This window comes from Alligator sinensis, unplaced genomic scaffold (assembly GCF_000455745.1).
Source record: "Alligator sinensis unplaced genomic scaffold, ASM45574v1 scaffold116_1, whole genome shotgun sequence".
Lineage (NCBI taxonomy): Eukaryota > Metazoa > Chordata > Crocodylia > Alligatoridae > Alligator > Alligator sinensis.
The window spans coordinates 2,840,291-2,865,616 of NW_005841908.1; the positions used below are offsets into that span (position 1 = coordinate 2,840,291).

At 43.2% G+C, this 25,326-nt stretch overlaps 1 protein-coding gene across 6 annotated transcripts in view; it reads right to left on the reverse strand.

Moving 5' to 3' along the window:
* Positions 1 to 1,836: 1,836 nt before the first annotated feature.
* Positions 1,837 to 25,326, reverse strand: part of AMOTL1 (angiomotin like 1) — a 148,362-nt gene continuing 124,872 nt past the window's right edge. For 3 of the 6 annotated variants that reach the window (XM_014517417.2, XM_025197876.1, XM_014517418.2), the window contains 6 exons: positions 24,138 to 24,287; positions 16,520 to 16,710; positions 14,688 to 14,813; positions 9,219 to 9,445; positions 7,364 to 7,636; positions 1,838 to 6,443 (listed from right to left, as the gene is read on the reverse strand). In XM_014517417.2, coding sequence (XP_014372903.1) covers positions 6,337 to 6,443; positions 7,364 to 7,636; positions 9,219 to 9,445; positions 14,688 to 14,813; positions 16,520 to 16,710; positions 24,138 to 24,287 — 1,074 coding nt within the window. In that variant the 3' untranslated portion in view covers positions 1,838 to 6,336. Of the gene's footprint in view, positions 6,444 to 7,363; positions 7,637 to 9,218; positions 9,446 to 14,687; positions 14,814 to 16,519; positions 16,711 to 24,137; positions 24,288 to 25,326 lie in introns of all 6 variants that reach the window. The other 3 variants (XM_006018626.3, XM_006018622.3, XM_014517419.2) reach the window with 3 other exon arrangements.

Here is a 25,326-nt window from a genome sequence, read left to right on the forward strand (position 1 = left end):
TGTACAGAAAAGGAGAAAAATTCCTCTAAACTATCACTGGGAAAATGCAGCAATCAGGGATTTTAAATACTGAAAAACTGTTTGCTAGTTTGTTTATGTGTATTGCTGTCAGTGGTAGGATGTTTATGCTATGCATTTAACCCTTCAGTCTGGACATGATGTAGGAGCTTCTCAAGCTTAGCTGGTATTCCTGAAATGCCAAAGCAGGAGCACATGTTCCAACATGTGATACAATCCTTTGTGGTTTCCAGCTGGACAATTTTATGGACACAGCTTCCTGTGCTGATTTCAGTCTCCTATTGTTTTTTGTCTGGCCTGGTTCATTTCTTACCATGATCTCAGGCTGCAAAGTTAAGTCCAAAATCCAGGGTCCAGCTTTTTTCCAAAGTGACAAGCCATATTCTTCCAAAGGCCAAGCATCTTACCTCATTTTTCGTTGTTGCTGGCAATGCCCATGTACACTAAAAATATATACAGCTGCTCCGCATTTGAGAGAGACCTAAGATAGGTGAAACCAGCTCAGCGCTGAAGCTTGTGCTCTGTGTACGGGGCATGAGTCGGCTGTGATGTGTGAGAGAGATGCAATCTGCCCTGGAATCAGTGACATCCCTGTGTGTCTGCTGACATATGCTAATTCCGGGGTTACTTTGAACAGGTGCAGGACAGCCAGTCAAGAATGTGGCAGGCAGATGGTGAGATGCCCTAAGTGGTTTTCATACCTTGCATATATGGAGCTCCTTTGGAGTCAGTTCAGGAATTTTCTAATAGACTTATTCAGGAGCATGTGAGAGTCTTCTGGGCTCTCAGCTACTAAGCGCCAGATGCTCCTGGAAGCTCCCCTTCCTCCTGGCCTTACTTTCTGTTGAATAAACAAACAAGCGAACTAATGAACTTCTTCCAAGGGGTCTGCTCCTAGGAGGTGCTGAGTACTCTCAAAGTCCATCTAACCATGCAGAGTTAGGACTGTGATCTCCTTACAGAAGATATTGTTACACTAGTTCATATGGCCTCAACTCATGGGCAACTGGTGCCTCCTGAGATTGGGGGAGCACCCGCAGAAGCTGCCGGTGGCGTCGGCAGCAGAGCTGGCGAGCTCCTGTAGATGCCACCGGGGGTGTCGATGGCGGGGCCAGAGCTGGCGAGCATCCGCAGACGCCACCTGTGGTGGGGATAGCCCTGCCGGTGGGGGACATGCGCTCCCCTGTGCCTCCTACGCATCGCCTATGCCCCAGCTCCTGAACAGGTGAAGCCAGGGGCAGTTTTGCCACTCTCTTCAAAAGGAGCTGAATCAGGGCTTATTTTAATCCATTGAGAAAAGAAGCCCCAGCTCCAAAAAGGTCTGAAATCACCGGGATTAAGGAATTAAGGACCTTAATGAGAATCAGGTGCCTGAACAGTTTTGAGGATGTGAGCCAAAGCACCTTGTTTGCTTGTCTTTGCAAACTGCTTCCACATAGACAAAACAGATGGATTCTCTCTGAGCCTGGTCCGTGTGTCTGTAGGGGCACAGTTAGGTTCTTTTCATTTGCTTGTGTTTGCTCTTGGCTTCGCTGGCCAATCTATGAAAGAGTTTGCTGTGCACAGGGGGTTTGTCTTGTCCCGGTCTTTCAAGGGGGAAACCAACTTCCTTCCCACTTGTCCTCACTGTGAATTTGCAACAAGATCAGTAATACAGGATTACTGAAAGAGAAGACAAGCAATCTGGAAGGATCTGGATCATTAGTTACAGCTGGCCTGCAAAAATTGGAGAATCACTTAAAAACCCACAGATGACATGTTTTCCTCAGAATGCTAATACACTGCACACTGGAAGAAACAAAAAAAGAAACATTTTATACATTTATTATATACAATATTAAGGCACAGGTTTAAGCAGCAAAGAATAAGAAAATCTTTGGCTGACCAACAATATCAATATTTGCTGTGGGCGACACAAAGTTCTTCATTTCCCCACGTATGTACAAATAACCCTCCAGCTGTACAACACTGTACACCAACCATTCTATACAACCGACCACAATCGAAAATGACAATATTTTACAACCAGTTACTGATGTCACCTGGAATGGCTACAGCACAATTTCACAAAACACAATACAAATCAAACAGTTGTGATTGACATTAGCAACATCATTGCACTGGTTGGCTGAGGTTAGGTGAACTGACTTACCAACAGCAGTACTTTACATAAAGTCCACTAGTGATCTAACTCAGGGTAAAGATCCATTGCTCCCCCTTTGCACAAAAACAAAAATGAATCAAGTTCAACAAAACCATTAAGAATGACCCTCTACATTCAGTTCAGCTACCTAAATCTGTCTACATCAAAGGTCTGTAATAAATAGGAGGGGGGGTATACAAACAAATAATCTTGGGCAGTATCAATTGTAAACACAACTTTGGGTACTTGAAACTGGAGGGAGTAATGTATAGAGAGAGAGAAGGAGAGCTGTCTTTTAACTGACCTAGAGGAGAAAGCTGCACCACTAAGGAATATAGTAACTGTGTGAAAGCATCAACATCAACATCATGCATGTTAATGGAACGCTGGTTTTGCTGGACGACTAGTTATATACATGTACAGCATTTATTAAATAGTTTGTTCTGAAAAGAAATAGTACAGCTAGCAATAAAATACTCAGCAAACCAAGGGACTAGAAGGCATTTGTGCATTGGTATTCCTTGGATAAGATCCATTAAGTGAAACATTTGTCATGGTTGGTTTTATCTTCATTCCTTTGCTTTAATTGTCTTCCTCTTAACAGGGCAACTCTGTACTTGCAAAAGGATAACTGATGCGAGTGAAACACCAAGATCAGGAGCATGTTAAATACCAGCACTTATTTGTTGCCACATTGAGGCCGCACATCGAACGCACAGACTTTAAATTAACAGAGAGAGGAAAAATAAAATTATTTTACAATGCATATATTAAGCTGCATAACGTCTTCAAAAGGTTTACACATTCTGTTTGGCAAGGCAAAGCTTCCAATACTTAAAACATACACAGATTTCTGTTTACTGAATAACCTATCAACTATGTCTTTGTCTAACAAGTGCAAAAAATCAGAAAGAGGGAGAGACTGACACGTGACTACTTCTATGTACAGACAAAAATAAGTGCATATGTTTAACAAACTAGTTTTGTTCAGGAAAAGGGTCTCTTTGCTATGCACTACTCCATGTTGTATGAAGTGCAGGGCTGGCTTTGGCACCTGCATACCTTGTAATCACAATATCTTCTGTTTTCAACGGAAGCAGAGTTTAAAGTGGTTGCAGTTTCTTGAGAGTATCAAGAGCTGTTTCTATGTCTACAAGAATGGCCCAATATGACTTTGGGGCTAGCTCTAATAACATGAATGACCCCAAATAGGTAACTGCAAATCTCTTCCTGCTTTGTGCTGCTTCCCTTGAAAGCACTATCACCCCTTTTCAATGCCACTTCATTTCTAGTGTCAGTGGTAGCCAGAAGGTTGGGGAAGAGTCAACAAAATCCTGAAGAGGAACATCTACCCATCAGCTTCAACAATACATGAAGCAAAGCTGCATGCAACTGGTAGCTCCGAACTGGTAAATTGTGTGTCTGAACTGCTCAGCAACTCACACACAAGAAAGACGCATTTAAAGTGAGAAATGTTCTATCTTGGGGAAAAAACAAGTAGAGAAAGAGACAGCAGCCCAGCAGAAAATAATCAAACCTCAGCATAAGGCAATTCAACTTCTGGGGTCCAGTCTTACATGCCTGAAGTGCTCCAGGCTCCCACTAACTTGAACAAGAGCTGGTGGCACTCCAGGAGTGCAGGGCCAGACCCTGGGTGGCTTCTGTTTCCTCCAAGTGAAAAATGGGGAGATGTCAGGGTTTTAAAACCTCTGCCAGGTAGGAAAGCATCACCATTTCTATTTTGCAGGTTGAGAAGCAGCGACATGAAGGGAGACTGATTCCACAATGCATTGCTTCCACCTTAGGTCAGTGAAATACCACCAAGATAAACACTAGGGTAAAAATGGTGCAAAACGGTAGTGAAAGGGATCAGGAGAAATTAACTGACTTGCCCCAGGAAACAGGACAAGACAGTGGCTAAGCCAAGGCAGCACAGAAAGGGACTACACTCTCAGTTCCACACAGCAGGTTTAGCCATGCTAACCTCTCCAAAAATGGGGGTGGGCTGAAAAACGGTCACTATGGTTAAGATGCTATTTGTTTTGGGGAGACTCTTGCAAAGCTTGGCCCAAATGTAATGTTCTTATTTTCATTTTAAGCAAAAAATATCCAGCTCTGATTGAATGGAAAAAGAAAAAGCCCATTTTTTCCTATTAAACAAAACTGCTTGTGACCTTTCCTTAAACAATCAACCTGACTGAAAGATGAATTCCAGCATAGCAATAGCCTGCCATTGAGGAGCTCTGCATACAGAGCCTTGTTCCACAGAAAACTTATATTTGAACAAGTGCTAGAAGAATCACATAGGATGAAATTCAATCCTGTGAAGAAAGCAGTCTTGGGACCCCTTTATATAGTGCTTGTGCCATGTTAGTCCCAGTTAAGCTTTATTTTAAGGGCTCACGTGGGCCTAGGTCTACTACTGGCACCGCTGAACAGCAGTGTGTGACACCATCTAAGAGCAAAGCTTAGGACAGGCAACATCCATTAACTTCTAGGCATGTGTAAATATACACATCCACGACACTGAAATATGCCAATCACAATACCTGAACGACACTCAGCTGATGAATTATGCAATGTTAAACAAGTATGTGTGTTGGGATTAAAGTTCAAGGCCAGTCCCCTAATCCTGATTCACAAGTAATGAGTGCTTGCGTGAGACAGGACTGCCAATCAGGTGATGTAGAAAACAAGCCAACAAAATAAACTGTGTATGCAGTCATGAGAATCAATTCTTACACTGGCTTGTGGGTGGAGACCATCAATGATTTCACTGAGAGTTAGGAACCTAAATCTGGCCCTCCATTCCTTCGCACCAATACTTAACAGAGAGGAAATGTAGCATTTCCTATCCCAAACATTTTGATTCATCTGTTGTTATTTCATGCACATTAGAAGCTTGATTTTGATCTCATCAGCAAACCCAGATTAACTCCATCAGAATCAATGTGAAACCAGTTCACAGTCTTAGTATTTTCCTCTCAACTATATTCTCCTCCCCTTACTAGTAACCATTAGCTAAATTTCACCCTCAGTTACACATTCAAATTCACCCTCCTTTACATCTGGGTACACCTGGCAAATCAAATTTCCTCCACTGACAATACAACAAGCTGGAGCAGTTTAGACAGATATTGCTGTATATTGAAGTATTATTTTAATGAGCCATAAGCTTATCTCAAGAGAATATACTTGGCAGGGGCTCAGGTTGCTACTTGCCAGGCACTCAATGCTTTCTATTCCACGTTCTATGCAGCCACTGACTCCAACTACATCCTGAGTAAAAGCTTCTAGCACTTTTCGTATCATTTGCTGCTAAACACAGTGAATGTGTTTGTGTGTTAGAGCTGAGTGAGCTCTCCCCATTTTTTTTAACAAACATTTCTCGAAAGAGTAATACAGATTGCTCTGCAGGAATTTGTGCCTCTTTAATCCTCACCTGCAAGAAAATTCTAGTGAAGGACTGCTCTTGGCAAGAGAGAGTTTTAGGCAAGTCTTGAATCTAAAAAACACAAAGGATTGCACTGTAAACCTGATCCCAAGACTTACACTGAGGAAACAAACACATGACCTGTATGTCCAATCAAAATAAACCAACATGGCTTGAAACAAATACTGATAATAGCTGGGTAGTGCATGATCTACAGTCAAGGATTTATTCACTACGACTATTTGGTGAACAATTTTGGATAATGACTAAGTCTCAGAAGAGTGTAAACTTCTGCTGGACAATTCACAGACTCCCACTGACTTTTACAGAGCGAGGATTTCACCCTCAGTCTTGGTTGTAGCTAAACAGTAAAACAGAACAGCATTTGGAACATCTTGTATGCATCCACTATAAATATTAAAGATACTTGTTCTTTACATTAGAAAATGCAGTTTCCTTTTTCCTTCACCTTCTCATTCTCAATCCACATCTCATAACCAGTGCTCTTTTGTTGTTAGAATATCCCAGCCATTCATGTTCATTTTCATTATCCACGATCCCATGTTCACGACTCTTTTCTCCCTCTCTGGTTCCAAGTCAAAATCACTCCAAACTCTAGGCTCCTTCCAGATCCAAACTTTCTTCATCTTTTTTCAAACTCTTATACCTAGTTTTAAGATTTGCACAACGGCCTCCTTTGACTTGAATGGAGCTGTACAAGTGCTGAGGAAGTTACCTCTCCTCAGATAAGGACTTCCATCATATCTGTGTCGGGAAACTCAGGCTTGTTGATCAAACTGCTTACTCGGGTTTTGTTATCAAGTGGCTTCCCATGGCTGGGGGTGTTCTCTGTGATTGGGATGACAGAAAGCAAATCTTGATCTCAGATGCACCAAAACATTTTCTAAAACTAATCCAAAATCTGTGGAGGGAAAAAATTCTCACTATCTGTGGTAATGTTGGAGTGATATTGTAGCCATGATAGTCCAAAGAAATAGGCACAAGGCAAGGATTTTTGTTTGTGATATCTTTTATTGGATGCACCATGCAGTTGATCCAAAGAAAGATGTCATCCACAAAAATCCTTGCCTCTCTCACTATACATTTGAAGGCCAAAATCAGCCCTGCTAAGCTAACAAGAGTGAGATCTGCTTTGCTTGTGTTACAGTGGAACTAGCTGCCAGCCATGTATGCCCTCTGGGACGAAATTCCTGTTTTAATGCTGCAGTTTTGAAATCTGGAAACATAATCCCTTTCTTTTGCAACTTCTTTCAACATAGGAGGTTTTCAGTGGCACAATGGATTTCCATCAAGGAAGGGTTTAAGCATATTTTTGGAAGAACCTGATTCTGAATACTCTGCATGCCGTGGTAATGCCCCTGATGTTTAAAATGGTTTGAACTGGGATAATTCTCCAATTAAATATATGAACACACTTGCAATGTTTTCAATGTGTGAATCCTTATGGTATTTTTGGCAGCATAAATAATTATATTTCCTGACATTTTAACAACTTAGTGGATGGAGCCTTATGAAATCTAAATCCTGCATAGCGAAGTTTGAAAAAACCAAAGCATATGAGTTGGTCCAATCTCTCTCTCAGTCGGTGTAATAACAATCAGACATTTATATCTATTAGGTGTCTGCTTATCTACAGCTTTACTTATAATCTCTCTCTCAGTTTTACTTATAATCTCTCAAATAGTATGTAGCTGTAGTCTCCATAGTGTCTACACACTGCCTATATCATGAAGATTGGCATCACTTACCCACTTTTTCTCCAGTGCCCTTGGCCCCGGTGTGCCTCAGGGCAGGACTGTTGGACGGGGTGGTGCTTAACCTTCCCCTGCCTGGGAAAGAGGCAGTGTTTGGCCAAAAAAGCTCTGAGCTTTTGTCCGTTTGAGTGCTGCTGTCTTTGCTTCCTGTTTTAGCATGGGAGGCGGTCACCGGTAATGATGCAGTTGCACATGACAAAGAGGGAAGGGGAGGTGGCATCGCTGGGATTGATGAATGGTCATGATGATCCTTCCCTAAAAGCAACCCTAAAAGACACAAGGACAATTATATCAGTAAAATCAGGCATGGAAAAGACCTGCTCCATCACCCAGCAAATCCTCTTCCCCAGGCAAGACAATTTCCCCAGGCACTCTGACTGGTGGCTTTATCCAGGCTAGTTTTAAATACCTTATCTCCATCAATATGGTGTCCGCTATCCAGCTACAAAAACTGCTCTTAAAATGTCCCTCAGAGACTGCCTCCTAGCTCTCACCATAAGAAAGATTTTCCTTTTATTCAGCTTGCAGAGTGATTTTTCTGGAGTCCATAGAAAAAAATGTTCTCAAGTGGGGGAGAGGGGCCAGGAATGGTGAGAGATGCACCTCAGTGCTGAGCAGCTTGGAGACTGCACAAGCTTAAGGAATAGGCATACAAACAAATTATGCAAGACAAAGTCCCAAGTAAAAGATGGCAAGTCAGCTTTCATTTAACATACAAAGGAAGCGGAAATGGATAGTTTTTGCAGAGCTGTAGACAGCTGGTAAAGCACTCTGCCCTGTGCTAACTTGTTTGTGTGCCCAAATCTGTCTTCAGATGTGTGCTCCGCTCCTCCCTACCAACCCTATGGTGTTTCCACCTTCCTCTTCTCCCTGTGGTTTCCTAATGAGCATAACTGATCAGTTAAAAGAGCAGTATACCACCTACAGCAGCTGCTACAGACTCCCTCTTTCCTTTCCCTGAAGCCTTGTAGAGTTGAGATGGAGGTAACCTGACTGAGCTACCAGGGAGGGAAGGAGAATGAAGGTGCTATTCCCAGTCCGTCACTTTCCCATCTTATCTCCATATACATTCCTTCCCCTTCCCCTACATGACAAGGATGGAACCAAGCCCTGGTTTTGATCACATTACCCCTCACTGTATCCTGTTTCCTTGCTGTTTTTCTTCTTTGTTGGTGTTTATGCTATTATCACAACACCCTCAAAAACCTTTTCCCCAAGCTGAACCCACTCCATTCTTTTTCGCCCTTTTTCATAAAACAGTTGTTTCAGAATAATGGCAGAGAAAAGATATCACTGACCCGCAGTTTTGTTTGCTTGCTGAAAAAAACTGCATGCATTCTTTTCCTTTTTTTTGCTGCTACATCACATTACAAACTCCTGTCTAACGTGTCTTGTTTAAGTTAAATCCAAATGTTCCTAAGCCAGACAAGATGTTTACTGCTATGAAGGCTGCAGATACTTTTGGCTTGCCTGCAGCAGTGAATCTCCAAAGGATACAGCTGTCCCGGTACACAGGAGCATACAGAAACATGGTGGCTTAGGCTGTATTTGACTCTTTGCAGCTTCAAGAGCTGCCATTTTCTTTTATTCCCATTTTGGCCAAAGAAGGATTTTTGCTAATGAATTGCACGGAAATATGAACCCAGGTTTTTCAAAATGGCCCAGTAAGGCTTTATTTTAGCTCAGGGATTGAATGCGGGTTCTTTTTCTGGGAATGCTAATCCAACAAGGATTGCCTAGGACAATGTGCCATCATTCTAGCCAGTTCTCCTTGATTCAGACAGAAGGTTATCCTTCCTTTCTCTGAAGGCATTTGCATGGCCAGTATCTAGCTCAAACTGCAGCTCACCTATGCTACCTTTCCAAGTCTTCTCTTCCTTCTTCTCTTCAGCGATCTGGTTGCTGCTGAGAGAGGTCTGGCGGGAATGTGCCCCTGTCGCTGCAGCGATGGATGGGACCGATCGAGCAGGCCGTAAGCTTGCGGTGTCATTTTTCCCAGGATCCTTTCGTGAACGCTGCTGAAGGACCTTGATCATGGCATCTTTTTCAATGATTTTTGCATGGAGATTCTTTATCCTGACAAAATATGAATGTTTGCTTACAGAGATGGAAAAGAATAGCTAGATCTCAGCTACTTCTTCCCCCTTGTCTTTGCAAGATTGTTCCCTGCAGCATATTCTTAGCTGCTTTGTCCTCTCCAGTTTTAAGTAACTCAAGCACTGAAACTTCCACTATTTCTTTTGTGGGACACTGACAGAACCTAATTAAGCATCATTTCTTAGCAGCTACATGAAACAGAGATGCTAATTAAACTGATCCACTGATATGACTTTAATAAACTAGCAAGAATAAATTGAATAATAGCCTGAATATGCCACGGACTGTTAAAGCTACAAAAATTAGTAAATGAGCGATTATGGTTGCTCCACTATGTTAAAAAGCCAAATCCTGTGTTGCTTACTCTGGCAGGTTGCCATTGGAGAGTTTGTCTGGTACCTGGTAAAGATCTTAGGATTTGACCCTATACTCATTTGGTATAAAGATTTTATTAAGTAAGCAGTGTTGCTGAAATCTCTTAAGGCCCAAAACAACTATCACTGAAATAGGTGAAAAGATTCAGTGAGTTTGTTTGCTCCTCAGTTTCTGTTAAAGGGTGTGGAAACAATCAACAATCCTTGCTTTCAAAGTGTACAGCAGCAATCCACTACAGACCCTGAAACTAGAAAGAATCAATTATCTGAGAACGGGCTGGAGGAATGATGGGATGGGGAATCAAACTGAAAAAGTTTGACCCTACAAACAAAAAAAATAATTCTAATGAAAACTGTGCTGGGCAGAACTTAATCAAATACTACAGCAGGATTTGGGGGTATTTAAAATTAAAATTATATGTACGTACTACATAAGCACATGATGGGAGGTAGAACCTTCTAAGGTCAGAATTTTCAAAATCAAGTGCCTCATTTACCCTGGCAACATAAAATCCTTATTCATCTTTAAATGAAAGCAGTTTCAAAACTCCCATCATTTCAGTGAAAATAGGATTGGATCTTCTGTACGTGTGTGCATGCATATAAGAATAGGATCATAGGAAAGTAGGGCTGGAAGGGACCGCACAAGGTCATCTAGTCCAGTCCTCTGCTCAAGGCAAGAGCACCTCTGACTAAACCATCCTACCCAAGTGTCTGTTTAACCTGCTTTTGGAAACTGCCAAGGAGGGAAATCCTTCTCTATATAGCCTGTTTCAATGCTTGACCACCCTTGTTGTCAGAATCCTATCTCCAACTTAAATTTCCCTTGCTGAAGCTTGAGGACATTGCTCCTAGTCCTGTCCTCTACAGCCATAGAAAAGAGCCCATCTCCATTCTCTGTGTAATAACCCTTCAGGTATTTAAAGACTATTATCAAAACCCTGCAGACACATCATATCCAACTGTGGTACCTTCACTAAACAGCTATTAGGATTCATAGAAACTATAGTGAAATCACCTGTCACTCGAAGAGCAAGTTTTCTATAACATACCACAGACCTCAACAGAATCCAGAACATCACCCACTTGCAAAAGGATGTCACCACAGATGTCACTAGCCTGTACACTAAAATCCTATACCATGAAGGGACAGCTGCCTGCCTAAAATACCTTTGAGAACATGGAGTTGACTCAGATTTGCAACACATTGCACAAATCATGCACTTCATCTCAACTCAAACAAACTTTATTTTTAACAACTGTCACTTCCTCCAAACCATGGGCAGAGCTATGGACACAAAGATGGCCAGGCCCCTCAAATATGGCAACCTCTTCATGAGCCACCTGGAAGAAAAATTTCTAGAAAACTGCACAATCATTTGGAATATACTTCTATATTAACATCAACTTTTTAGATACAATCATCCATATGCGGGACAGAAACCTACAAACTACTATTATAGAAAGCTTACAGACCACCATACCTATGTCTACAAGACCAGAAATCATCCCAGGCACTTCAAAAAGCTGTTGTGTGTAGCCAGGCCCTCAGATATCAGTGTACTGGCTCAGAAGAGAATACTTGTGATGCCTACCCCACCAACCTAAAATTTGCCTTTATACAACCCCAGTAGTGAGACGGACTGTACATTTGAAAGAGCTATCCAAATACCCTGCAGTAACTTGCTACAATATAAAACGAACCCCCCGCTGCAACTGTTCACCCCCGGTGGTGACCTACCACCCCATACTGGAACTAATCAGAAGAATCGCCAAACAATTACAGCCCATACTCAACAAAGATCAGACCTGGAGAGAAATATTCCCAGCCCCTCTTCTCTTGGCTTTCAAACATCCCCCTAACTTTGCCTAACTCTTCATCAGAAGCAAAGTCTCCATTACCCAACATACATCAAGTGGAAGACCAACCAGACAGTTGGAAATTTTTTTTCTTGATTTGCAAGCTCTAGCACACTGACCGCTTGTATTCTTAGACCAACATGCCTACAACCTTTATCCCTGTAACCCGTCATCACATCTCCACTAACACTACTATCAACTCCCCCCATAAAGAAACCATCAGAATCCATAATTCCTACACATGCCTTTCCCAAAATGTAATATACTTGATTCAATGCATAAAGTGTACTCATGGCAACTACATGAGGAACATGAGGAGTAGCCATTTCCCACCAGTATGAACTCTCACAGGAAAAATATAAAAAATGGAGACATATACAAAACATTAAGAGCACTTTCTCACAGAACAAGCACCCCCTCTTGGGCTTGTTGAACATTATATTTTAACCAATGCCTGAATTCTTTCCCCACAAAGGTGAGAAGAAAAGTGAGAATGATCCTTTCCCTTTTGATAGGCCATTACCTCCCAGTAATCAGTTTCCTTTCTTTTGTTAATCATGTGTCTGCTACCCTGGAGACTTTATTTCAGCCCTTACTTTCTGCTGTTTTTTGCTATGCTGTGCTTGGCTTCCTATGATCAGAGACCTGACGAAGAATGTCTTGCATTTGAAAGCTTGTCTAACTTTATCCCAACTACATAGTTGGTCAATAAAATATATGATCCTTGCCTGTCAAATAATTTTTGGATCATCATGGCTACAACATCACTCTTATACTATCAAATCCTTCCTCAGTCTTCTTTTCTCTCAACAAAATAACCTTAGCTCTTTCAGCCTTTCCTAATAAATCTCGCCTCCCAAGTCCCTAATCATTTTTGTTGCTCTGTACTGGACTCTTTCCAAACTGTCCCCATCCTTCTTGAAGTGTCACATCCAAAGCTGGACACAGGACTGCAGGTGAGGCCTCACTTGTACTGAATAGAGCAGAAGAATCACTTCCCTTGATATGCAAGTGACACTTCTGTTAAAACAACCCAGTATGCTGTTGGCTTTTTTTTTTTTTTTTTTTTTTTTTTGCAGCAAAAGCACTCTGTTGGCTTTTATTTAGTTTATGGTCTACTGTAACCCCCAAGTCTTTTTCTGCAGTATTGCAACCTAACCAGTCACTCCTCAATCTGTATTTGTGCATGCAATTATTCTGTCCCAAGTGGAGGACTTTGCACTTGTCCTTGCCAAATCTTGGTTGATTGCCAACAATTTTTCCAGTCTATCTAGGTCATTCTGAATCCTAGCCCTACATTCCAGTGTCTGCAACCGCACCCAACTTGGTGTTGTGTGCAAAATTGCCAAGTGTGAACTCAGTTCCATTGTCTACATAGTTAATGCAGATATTAGACAATACTGAACCCAAGACAGACCCCTGGGGGACTCCAGCTTCCAACTAGATGTTGAGCCATTTATGGCTACTCGTTGAGCCATAACCAGTTATATATCCACCTTATAGTACTTTCATCTAGTCTGTAATTCCATAGTGTGTTCATGAAAATGTTGCAAGGGACAGTGTCAAAAGTCTTGCTAAAGTCAAGGTATATCAAATCCACTACTCTCCCAACACCCATATAGCCACCTTATCATAAAAGGAAATCAGGTTGTGGTCAGGCATGATTTGCTCCTGGTGAATCCATGCTAGCTGTTCCTGATCAACTTGTTCTCCTGTAGGAACTTCCCAATAAATTCCTTGAGATTCCATGTGTGAGACAGATTTGTATGGCCAAACTGGTAACAAATGTATGTATTGATTTTCCACAGAAATTGGAATTTTTTTTTTGTACGTGAATACTGTATGGATTTTGTTGGGCTTTTATCCAAAATTTAAAATCATAAAGCAGAATTTTTTTCTTTTCAACATGTTTTTCAGTGAAATCCTAGGAAAAAATCATGAGATGTTCTCAAATAAATATCTATTTTATCAAAAAAAGTTCTGATTAAAATGTCTGACCAGCTCTAACAGGTATTTGAAAATACCATAAATATATTTGCATATTTATAACAGGAAATTGCATAGGCAAATGAATGGTTGTGCCTTTAATTGCCTACTTGGACATACACAAGCAGGGTTTTTTTGTCACTTATGCTTGTATATGAAATTTTTAGTGTGTGCAGCTTTAGAGCTAGGTTTGGAAGGTATGTACACCTAAATGCTACAATACATTAAATATAATCCAGATATCTATTTATCTAGATCTGTAGATACTGGATACATATACATACACATATTTTAGATGATAAGGTGATGGGGTCACTATTCAGTATTTATTAGTACAGCCTTGTTTTAAAAAGCAGGAGTTTGACTGACATGCTACAAGCATTTTGCAGCCTCACACACCCGCCTCTTTCCACTCACAATGGAGACATGTTTGTATGAAGGTCTCTGTAGCACACAGAAGGTTAAAATCCAGGCAGGGGAGGAGGCAGAATGAATCTAATCTCTTTTTAGCTTTCAAAAGCTGGAGAGTGAAACTGAAATCAAATTGGAGAGAAGCCCTTCCTTTAAGGGCCCTGCTACACATTCAAATTAAATCTGGAGAGAAACCAGCTATACAGCTATTACAAATTTTAAAGCACTAACTATGTAGCTGTTTGGATTTTTTAAATCTGGGTAGTCATTCTTACTGACTGATAATTATTTTTCATGTGTGGCTGGTCTAAACAGACTGCATGATTAACCAGTTAATTGTGTGATAATTACTTTGCACCTGTGGCCAGTCTTAATTTGCACATGTGGATGGTCTAAATTTATTGTGCATTTAACCAGTAAATTGCATAATATATGTAACATGTAGCAGGGGTGTCAGAGTTACCAAGTGAAGGGCTAAACGGGTGTATCCCAGATTATCCAGGAATCCAAATGGCAAGAACGCTGGGGATTGTACGAGGAGGCCTCAGCACATCTCCCACCCCAGTAAGTATTTAACAGCTGTCCTTTACGTGTATTCCATGTCCTGACACCGCCGGTTGGCTTGCACAATCTCCTCCTCCTCCTGCCATATCCGCACCTCCAGGGAACTCTCACTGTAGCTGCCATTCCGTGAGTGGTTCATGACTGAGGTATCCCTAGCAATACAAGACACAGCCAGGCCCCTTAGTGTCACTTGCTTCAACAAAACACTTGTGTCAATACAAACAGGCAGACAAGCTATTATTTTACCATTGCCATTACAAAGGAAATTTGCAGGTAGCACATCTGTGATACACCAGGTATCACTGGAGAATGTAATATTCTAGTGAAACAAACCTTTCAGATATGGGGGGAGGAAAAAAAAAAAAGGAAAAACAAACTGGAAGAGAAATATCATGTTCCACAATTAATAAGGAAAGGACGCTGTCAAGATAAAAATGATGGGCGAGATCCTCAGTCACTCTAAAATAGCATAACTCCATTAGTTTTAGTGGATCACTGCTTATGTTGAAGGCCAGGCCTGATACATTAAATAAAATAATGCATTAATACATTAGCCTTGGAAGTGATGGCACAGTCAGAGAATTGGCAGAAAACCAGGAGAATTATCTATCCTGGATCTAATTTGCTTTCAGACAATTTTGTTATTTGTTTACTTTTTGCATATCATTGCTGGGCACTGAAGCAGAACAGGTCTGCTTTGCTCTCCATTTCTCATGCACTAGAACAGGAGTGTTCAACTTCAGTGTCCAAAGGCTGCATGCTGCATGGGCTTCCTTGGACTGCCACCACAGGGCCAGCACAGCCCCCTACACCATGCAAGTAGCGCAAGCTCCTCCCTGCACTGTCGTGTCAGTAGCATGAGCCACCCTCAAGCCCTCTGCTTGCACTTGTTATATGGGCAGCATAAGCCCCCCACCCTGTGCAGGTAACGAGCTCACAGAGCTCCCTCCCACTATCCTGTCCTGCCCCAGAGACCCTGGCCACTGCAGTAGCAGAAGCAATGGAGAGTGTGGCAGCTGGGTGGGAATCCGCAGGCCACACAATGAACTCTTGGGGACCGCCAATTGGACAACCCTACACTAGGACAGATCTATTGCACCTGGGTTTCAAACACTGCAGGGGAATCTGTTCAAGGTAAAATATATGAACATATAATTGAGGTTTTAGTGTAAAAAATCATGAAAAAAATCGCTCTATGTTAGATTTTGCAAATCCCGATTTTGTTTTTCTGCAAAAGTTACATCTAGAATGTAAAACATCTGAAAAAGTCCTTTTCAGTAGGATGCTTTAAGTATGATACAGATTCCAGCACACATCGGCCAACAGTGATGATGCTTTGCACAGAAAGTTTACAAACCATGTTCCCTGGGCACTCCCAGGTGTAATGGAAGTCAAAGAAAGTTGTGGGTGTTATGCAAGCCCACAATCAATGCACTCGTCCCTTGGGTATATTACAGTGCTTGTGTCTGTGTGAACTATTTGTAGAATTTAGCTGTACATGAAGGGAAGTTTGTTCCAGATAGCAGAATACTTAGATGAACACTTTATTTCCCCCAGCAACATATAGTCAGGTGTTTTAAGATGCCTTCCTTTGAAGCACCATTTATAGGCCATTGGTGGATGCTAGTCACTAGCTTGATGGAATACTGATCCTGAGCCAGAATGGCAAATCCTGTGTTCATTAAAGGACAATTCTGGTGGCCTTACTCCACTGAGCAGTCCCATCACCACTGAAGGAATTATTTTCCTGGTTAGTATAAGCAGTGTTTAGCCTTAGGCAAACACTCATTCCTTGTTATTATTCATAACTTCATTTGACTAAGCATGTTGTCAACTGCTTGAACCAATGGTACCTCACCTCTCTGTCGTAGCTGTGGCTGCAGCATTCATGGCAAAGTGCCTGATTGTGCTTTCCTCCAGATACTTCTGCTCCCATTTAGTCATGTCAGCTTCCAGAGCCAGAATCCTCTCCTCCTTTTCCCGAACCAACTCCATCAGTGCTGGGGCATTATGCTCTGGCAGGCTGGCTGGCTGGTAGTTCCCATGTTTCTGAAGGAGGGAAAGAAAAACAATGATGGAGACTCACTCCATTCCAACTTAAGAGCTGCAGGAATCTTCCCAGCAAAATCTTCTACCAAACTACCCCGGATTCTCCACGCACCAATATCCACTAAGGGTCCTGAAGCTTTCAAAGAACTTGCTACTTGTCAAACCTAAGAGTTATTGCCTACAAGGAGGAAAAGGAAAAACAGCTCTAGGATCTGTGACTAAACTCAACAGCATTGTGTGAGCATGTTTTTTGTTAAGAAAGTGACACAAGTGCTATAGCTGGAGAGTGTAAAACATCTAGTTAAGGGTCCTCACAAAGTTTCTGAGAACTGAACCAGGCTGGCAGAGCTGGTGTCCACACAGAAGGTGGGGAAACAGAATCACAGAATCATAGAAAGTTAGGGTTGGAAGGGACCTCAGGAGGTCATCTAGTCCAACCCCTGCTCAAAGCAGGACCATCCCCAACTAGATTACCCCAGCCAAGGCTTTGCCTAGCCGAGTGTTAAAAACCTCTGAGGATGGAAATTCCACAACCTCTCTGGGGAGCCTGTTTCAGTGCTTCACTACCCTCTTCGTGAGAAAGTTTTCCTAATATCTAACCTCCATCCACTTTGGAGTGCCCCTTCAGGTAGTTGAAGGCTGCTATTAAATCCCTCAGTCGTCTCTTCTCCAGAATAAATAAACCTAATTCCCTCAGACTATCCTCAGAAGTCATGTGCCCCAAGCCCCTAACCATTTTCGCTGCCCTCCACTGGACTCTCTCCAATTTGTCCATATCCTTTCTGGACACAGTACTCCAGATGTGGCCTCATCAGTGCAAAACAGAGGGGAAGAATCAATTCCTTTGACCTGCTGGCAACACACCTACCAATGCAGCCCAGGATGCTTTTAACCTTCTTTGCAACAAGGGCACACTGTTGGCTCACATTCAGCTTACTGTCCACTGTAATCCCCAGGTTACAAATGCCAGTCTTACTGCTGAACATGGTATATTAAAAGTTCATGTGGTAGTGAAATGGGCTGACAGAGCTTGCATTCCCGCCGTCTACCCATAAAGAGGCATGTGCTTCACAAGACTGAAATGAGTTGACATAAGCTGTGATCACACACCTGTAAATACAACTCGATTCATGGAGTGCTGAACACACAATGAGATTCTGGGATAGACTGGCAGGGGCAGTATATCTACTGCCTACAGCCCATATCAATGCATGGGAGTGAACCATTCCAGCATGCCCCATGCTGCATGCATGCTGCACACACTGGATGGGGTTCTGGAGGGCACTGCCCAGACTTTCTCTCACTACTTTCCTTTTCTAGTCTTCTGTCCCTTCAGACAAGTTCCCTTCCATCACTGCTTTCTATGATCCCATGATGCTAACTAGGACACCAGCTGTTTACCATGGGCTGCAAGAGCTCTGTGGCGTATTCCACACCTAGAATTTGGTAGGAAAGCATGACAGTTCTTATAAAAGACACCTCTTTTGAGATATTTTATCACTCTTCTATTGTGCATGGACAGTGTTTGGTATAAGTATCACCCACAAAAAATCCTTGCTTCTTGCATGTCCCTAAGAAGGTTATATAGGAAACAGAAAAAAACCCCGTCAAAAAAGAAGCAAAGGGACACAGTATGCTAAAATAAAGCTGCAACTGGTAAACTATTAAGGGTCATGGATGTAAATACATGCACATCACCACTGGCTCCTTAAGAGATTCAGACTTTCTGTCTGTGTACAAATTTACAGACCAAACCTGACTTCTACAGCAAAGAGCACAATAATGACACTTAAATAAATACTAAACTGTAGAAACAAAAAAACCCAGTGTGGACAAAGCAGCCTTTTCACATAATGGATAACACACTGATCAGTTTGTTTACCTAGACAAGGTCTCATTTAGCATCATCTTTTGAAATGTCTGACCTCTGGGACAAGCAAAACAAATAGAGTTTCCTTTCAAATCTTTCTGAACACTGTGGATGAGAAAATGATAAACTGCTTATGCAAAACAGGGATGAGAATGCACAGGACCAGAAGTTAAAAGACCTTGGACCTACACACTGCTGTATGGTGATGTTGCTAAGATGCTGTGCTTTAGATCAAGGCCCCCGTGGTGAGGTAGGGAGTGAAGCTGGGGCATGGGCTGGGGCAGGTACTGGCCAGCCGGGGTGGAGTGGAGCATGGGACAGAGCCGCAGCTCATCTGGAGGGCGCGGGGAAGGAGGGGTGGGCAACTCTTGCTGTTGCACACACCCCAGAAGGGCATTGGGGGCAGGGGAAGTGTGCCCCAGATCTGCGTGCGGGGTGCAGGTGGGCTGCAGCTGCGGGCTGGGGCTAGCGCTGCGCTGGATTCTTCTTGGTGTGGGCTAAGCTGGGCTGTACTCGGGGCGGGGCAGGCGCCTACGGGAGGGAGGCTACGGTGAATTTTGGGGTGGCTGCAGCCTCACCATAGTCCCCCTCTCAGCACTGCTGCTGCATGCCCCGAACACAGCCCAGCCCAGCACCTGCTGGGAAGAGCCCAGTACAGCCCCGGCCCCAGCCTGCAGCTGCAGCCCGCTCGCACCCCGCATGCAGATTGTGCCTCCTTAAAAACTGGCTATCAGTATCGGCCCCAAAAATCTCTATCGGTGCACCCTAGTTTGGGTCCTATGTTCCTAAGGGACTACTTCCTTTCTTATGTCCCATCACAATCCTTAAGGTCTTCCACAAGCAACCTCCTGCAAGTATCATCAATATGCCAAGTCTGCTTGGCAAAAATGCATGGAAGGTCATTTTCAGCAGCTGCCCCTCAGCTCTGGAAATCCCTCCCTTGAGGCCTGCTAGTACCCAAGCCTAGACAGCTTTTGGAAGCTGTCAGACTGTGGCATGGGTGTCCAGGTCTAGAGTCACTCAGGGTCAGGAACCTGCCAGGGTCAGGAAAGGTGAGAAGAGTCTGGGGATAAACCAGGTCAGATTGCTGGGAGTTCAATCAGAGAGTAGAGTCTGAAAGCATGCCAAGTCAAGAGCACTAGAGGAGTAGATGGAGGTTACCATGAGCCAAGTCAGGGAGCTGAAAGATCAAGCAGAGAATAAGCTGGAGGGAGCATCAGAGCAATCATGGGTTAGGTACAGCCCTTTTGCTCAGACACTTTCTGTTCCTGCTCAGGGGTTTATATGTGAGAAGTGGAGGGTCAGCTGACCCTAGACAGCCACTTCGGTAAGAGGGAGAGAGAGGAGAGAGTTAGATCCTGCTGAGAGCTTCAGGCTGGCCATGACCAGTCTGGATGATCAGCTATGGGGCAACAGGCTGAGATGAGCAGCAATGTTGGCTAGGCTGAGGCCCTAGGTTTGAGGCCATGGAATTTTTTTCAACAAGTTGGGTTCATGGATGTTTTCAGGTCATTCCCATGTGTGGTCTTCAGGCCTGTAGCCTTCCCAATCTATTAAGTAGTGCAACTCTCCTCATCTCCACTTTGAGTCTAAAATCTCATGGACCAGGTATTCCTCCTGTCCCTGGATTGTTACAGGAAGTGGTGGAGGGGAAGAATCCTCTATATGGAGTCTAAATAGTGACAGGGTGTATACCAGGTGTATACCAGGTGTATGTATCTTCAGTGTCTGGAGTTGTAGTTTGAAGACTACCAGATTGATTTGGCAGGTTGTGTGGAAGGGGCTGAGGAGGTGGTGGTCTAATTTCCATGCGTCAGTGTGGACATGTTTGGTTGACAACCAGACTTTGTCCCACAAAATAGGCAGGCCACAGCTGTCAGTGCTGGCCTGCCTGCCACTTACAAGCCTCTTTCGTCTTATCCAGGTATTGCATTAATTCCTCCTGGATTTTATGAATGTGGTATGCCCATTCTGTAGCTGTGGGGTTGTTGGAGTTTATAGGTAAGTCAGGATGCAACCTGGGGGTAAAACCCATAGTTTGCAAAGAATGGGCTCTGTCTGTTTGAGATATGCTTGGAGCTATTGTATGCAAACTCTGTGAACTTAAGGAATGAGAATCAGTTATTCTGTTGAAAAATCAGGTAGTGATGGAGACAGTGCTTTAAGACCTGACTGGTCTTCTGAGTCTGGACATTTGTCTGGAGATGGTAAGCCAACGAGAGATGGACATGGACTCCCAGTAGGCGCATGGCTTTGTGCCAGAACCAGGAGATAAACTGACACCCACAGCCCGATATGATGACAGAGGCTGAGGACTGACAGGAACACTGTCAGACCTATTTGGGCAACTCAGTTGAGATAGAATATCACCAGATACCCTCTAAACTAGTTCCCTTTTAAGTTATAATATTCTCTTCCTATAAGCTGCCCTGAGCCTTTGCTGGGAAGGACAGCATATAAATCAAATATATATGCTAGTGTTGTAGTTATGATAGCTCAGGAAATGTCCAAGGGGCAAGGATTTTTTTGCAATATCTTTTTTGGACCAACTGTATAGCTGAAAGAGCTGTTGGACAAGCTTTTGGGCACTGTACATAAATAAATAAATAAACTCTTTACCGTCAATAGTGTTACTCCCAATTTACACCTGTGTGACTGCGAGCAGAATAAGATCTTTTATTCTGAAGTCACAAGATAAACACTACATACCAGTGCACTCATTCACTACTGAAGTAACAGCTCCTAATTAAAGAAGGGCTATGGAAGCCACTGAGTTTCTCAAGGGGAAATGTGTTAACTGTCTAAGAGTTAAAGCTATGTGTCATGCTTTATGTGTCTTTTTACACCATTCAGAAGTTTCTCTAAGTGGTGGTTTAATGTACTAGTGTATACATCTGGTGACCATCTGCAGCCCAAAGTTATACGTACTGGCTGCTAGCTGCAAATTCTCTCAACTAATTCGTCATGTTCTTCTTTTTCATAAGCTCCTCTTTACCTGAAATAACACCAGACGGAATTCAGAAACAGATACATGGTAAAAGGGGGAAAGACAGTTGCTTACCTAGAAGAGTAACTGTGCTGTTAATATAGTCAAACTAAGCCTCCAAGCATACACTTAAGCACAAAGGCACAAGACTGCCAAAAAAACGCAGACTCTAAGGACTCATTCATAGACACATGCACAATCTATCCCCATCCCCGTTCAATTTTGGATCTCACCTATGTTTGAATAATATCCCAGGGTGACAGGAGGAGGTGGCTCTTTGCAATCATGTAAAATATTTTGTACCGGTGCCAGTATTCATGTGGACCAAATGCAACATTGTCTTACAGTAGAGAATGCTAGCCACATGCTGTCTGAGCATCCTTCTGTACCTTGCCTCTTCTTAATAAAAGCCTACTGAAATTAAGGGCCAGGTCCTTGGCTGTATCCTTTACATTTGCTTGGACACACGTGTACAAACAATGTTTTCTCCTCAAGCCCTCAGCATCTCTGGTGCAACAGATGGTTTTTTAAAAGAAATTTTGCAGAGTATACTGGCCCCTTCAGACACAGCACAGATGGCAAATCCCAGCTTTTGGTTCCAACAGTGGTGTTGGAAGCAGTGCTTTTGCATGGGCTTGAATAAGCCAAGCAAGCCAAGCAGCATCAGGCAACGACACAGTAAAAACAATAAACAGTCCACCCAATCTACCAGTGAAAACCAGCAATTTAGGAAGGCATTGTCTAAATGAAGGGACAAATCCAAAATAGCAAGAACCTGACACCCACAGCAAGGTGGCCTTTGATAGGGCTGAAACTGACTGCCCTGATTGCAAAACAAAATTAAAGATGCCATTTGCCCCTGTGTCTAGTCGTGTATATTAAGCATCCAGGATTCTACTTCAGTGCTGCACACAGCCATAATGCAGGTGTTTTGATGATGCTGAAGGAAGTCAACGAACCCTTTAGAGCGACTGGTAAAAAAATAAGTCTTAAGCATGTGACAGTTCTCCAGAATGCACTGACATCCATTTGGCTATCCATTTAGTTAGAGACTGTTATATTTAGCAACCACAGAAGAGGCTTCTTAAGCCAGGAATAAGTTGGGTCAGAGCAATGGGAGTTTAGCAAGTGTTATGTGAGTATTTCCACACCACAGACTTGGTCAGCACAGGCTGTCACTCAAAACTTCACTATCTAGCCTTAAGTACCTTATGGACCTCTCAATAAGAAGGCCTCAACCAAGGGTCCCTCTCTGAATGCAGCCTGCAGATATCTAGGGCAGGGGTTTTCAACCTTTTTAAGGAGTCTACCCCTTCTGGTGGGTACCCCTTCTGGAGTGTACCCCCTTCCACATGGGGGGTGTTTAAGGCGGCCAGACACAAACCCGGTGGTGCATGGCGGTGTGCGGCATGGAGTGGTGAATGACGGTGGAGTGGGGGTGGGGAAGCAGCGTGTGGCTGCCGCCAGCATTCATCACTCCATGCCATCACCGTGCGCCGCCTCCCTGCATCGCCACGTGTACCCCCTAGGGCCGTCCCAAGTACCCCCAGGGGTACACATACAACCCCAGATCTAGGGAATCAACATGAGTTGGATCTAGAGAAAAAGAGAAAGTCCAGGCAGTACAAGAGTAACTGCATTCTTTGGAAAATGCACTAAACATGCCAGCTACTACATTCGCTGTGGACTGGTTTCAAAGTGGCTTCCACAGATAGCTCCACATGTAGAGCACTGCATGAGTCCAGTTCAGTTGCAAGTTAAGTGAGGCAAGGGCCACATCACAGAGAAACTCTTGCAACCATTCAGCACCGTACCTAGACTCCTGGTGGCCCTGGCTGAACTTTTAGTATCAGGCCCCCCTTTGCCAGGGATAATGATAATAATAACCGGACAATGGAAAAAAAATGACCATTTTTGGGCTCCCTTTCCGTCTGGGCCCTGGGCAGCTGCCCAGTTCGCCCATGTCTGTGTCCAGCCCTGCAACCATTACATCAAACAGATGGGAAAAGGGGTATATTGGTTAATGAAAATAGCTGGGATTAGAGAAATAACTGTTGATTTGGAAACACCCTTATTCAGCATTACAGGATAGTTTCTCTATTTGTTGAGAGAAGGGAAGTAACTCTTAACAGATAAAATAAGGTCAAATAGCGCACATAACCACCAGGTCTCTGCACAATCTCACCACAAGCACCTGCTCCTACACTGGCATTCCTAATGAATGGCAACATCAAAGTCTTCCCACAAAATACTGCCTCCTAACTAGCTATAGTGCCCCTTCCACCTCGGCATCTGTCCACCATGTGACTGTGTGAAAAGACCTCTCTCACTCCAGCTCACTCCTGCTGCCAGTAACTGGTGCAGTATTCGCACTACCATTTTTACTAGTGGTAGGAGAGTGGCTCATGAACACGTAAAGTCTAGGGTCTATTCATGTACATCAAACATGGACAAATAAAAAAAAAATCACTGTTGTTTTCAGTGACATAGCAAAGGGTGGAGGGCACCAAAGGGTGGAAGGTAGGCCTGGGTATACGATCCCAGGTCTGTGGCTCAAGACTGGTCTCTTACCTGCTGCATTCTCAGTGAATCAAGCTCCCTCTCGAGGCGTGTGCGCAATCGCCGCTCCATCTGCTCCCGTTTCTCACATGCTGCCTGCAGCTGGGTTAGAGCCTGCTGCAGCTTCTCAACCTTTTCCACGTAGGCTTGCTTCTTGCGCAGCTTGGGGAAAAGTGTATTGGAAGCACAAGGTAATTGGCAGTAAAACAGAAATACAGACCAAATCAGCCAATGTGATATGCACCCATGGCTGGCACATGATAAATGTAAGTGCGACTTTCAATGACTCTAGAACTTCACAGGGAAAAATACCCCATACCACATGGCTCTTTGCTTTAGCAGGGAAAGGCATAACACAAACCAATGTCTAGAAGCTGAAACCAGACAAAGTCAGATTGGGTATTAGACTCCAATATTCACTGGTGAGGTGATTAACAACTATCAAGAAAACTAGTAGACTCTCCATCTCTTGAAGTCTTCAAATTCAGCCTGGATGCCTGTCTGAAGACAAGTTTTTGGGCTCATTGGTAGAGAAATGGTTTGTGGTACACAGGATTTTAGACTAGATGATCCTTAATGGTCCCTAAAATTTATGGGTCAGAAAATTTATGGGTCAGATCCTATTCTGCAAACTAGGTACCTAAGTAGACCTAGCCACCAAAGTGGGATCCAATTCCACCATGGCCAAGTCCCTTAAAAACTGCTAACATGAAAAGTAGATGGGGCCTTTTTCTCAGCGCATTTTTGTGGTTTCATTTTAAGGGCAGGAGATTGATCCAGATGTGTTCTTTGCTATTAAGGGATTGTTTTTGTATCTGTACACATTGACTGCTAGTTAAAACTACAGCTACTCCTATTGTATATACAGAAATTATTCCAAACATCACATGCTGATTTTGCAACACACCACATTTTCTGGCCTGAGATTAATCTCTGATTTAGTAAAGTAGCATACCCTAGCCTGAACATGTGGAAGCACACTGACTCCCTCCCCTGTTAACTTTTCAGGCATAAAGTGGATGCAGACAGTAGGAGAACTATAGGTGCTTCCTGTGCTGTTATAGTCAATGCTTCCCACTGTATTAAGGAAGTGGTAACTACTGGACAATAGAGTAGAACAATATTTTATTAATGGCAGAAATTACCAAGTCTAGGACCTTTTGGGGAGAAAGGAGTTCTCAGAAGTTCTAGATTAGGGGTT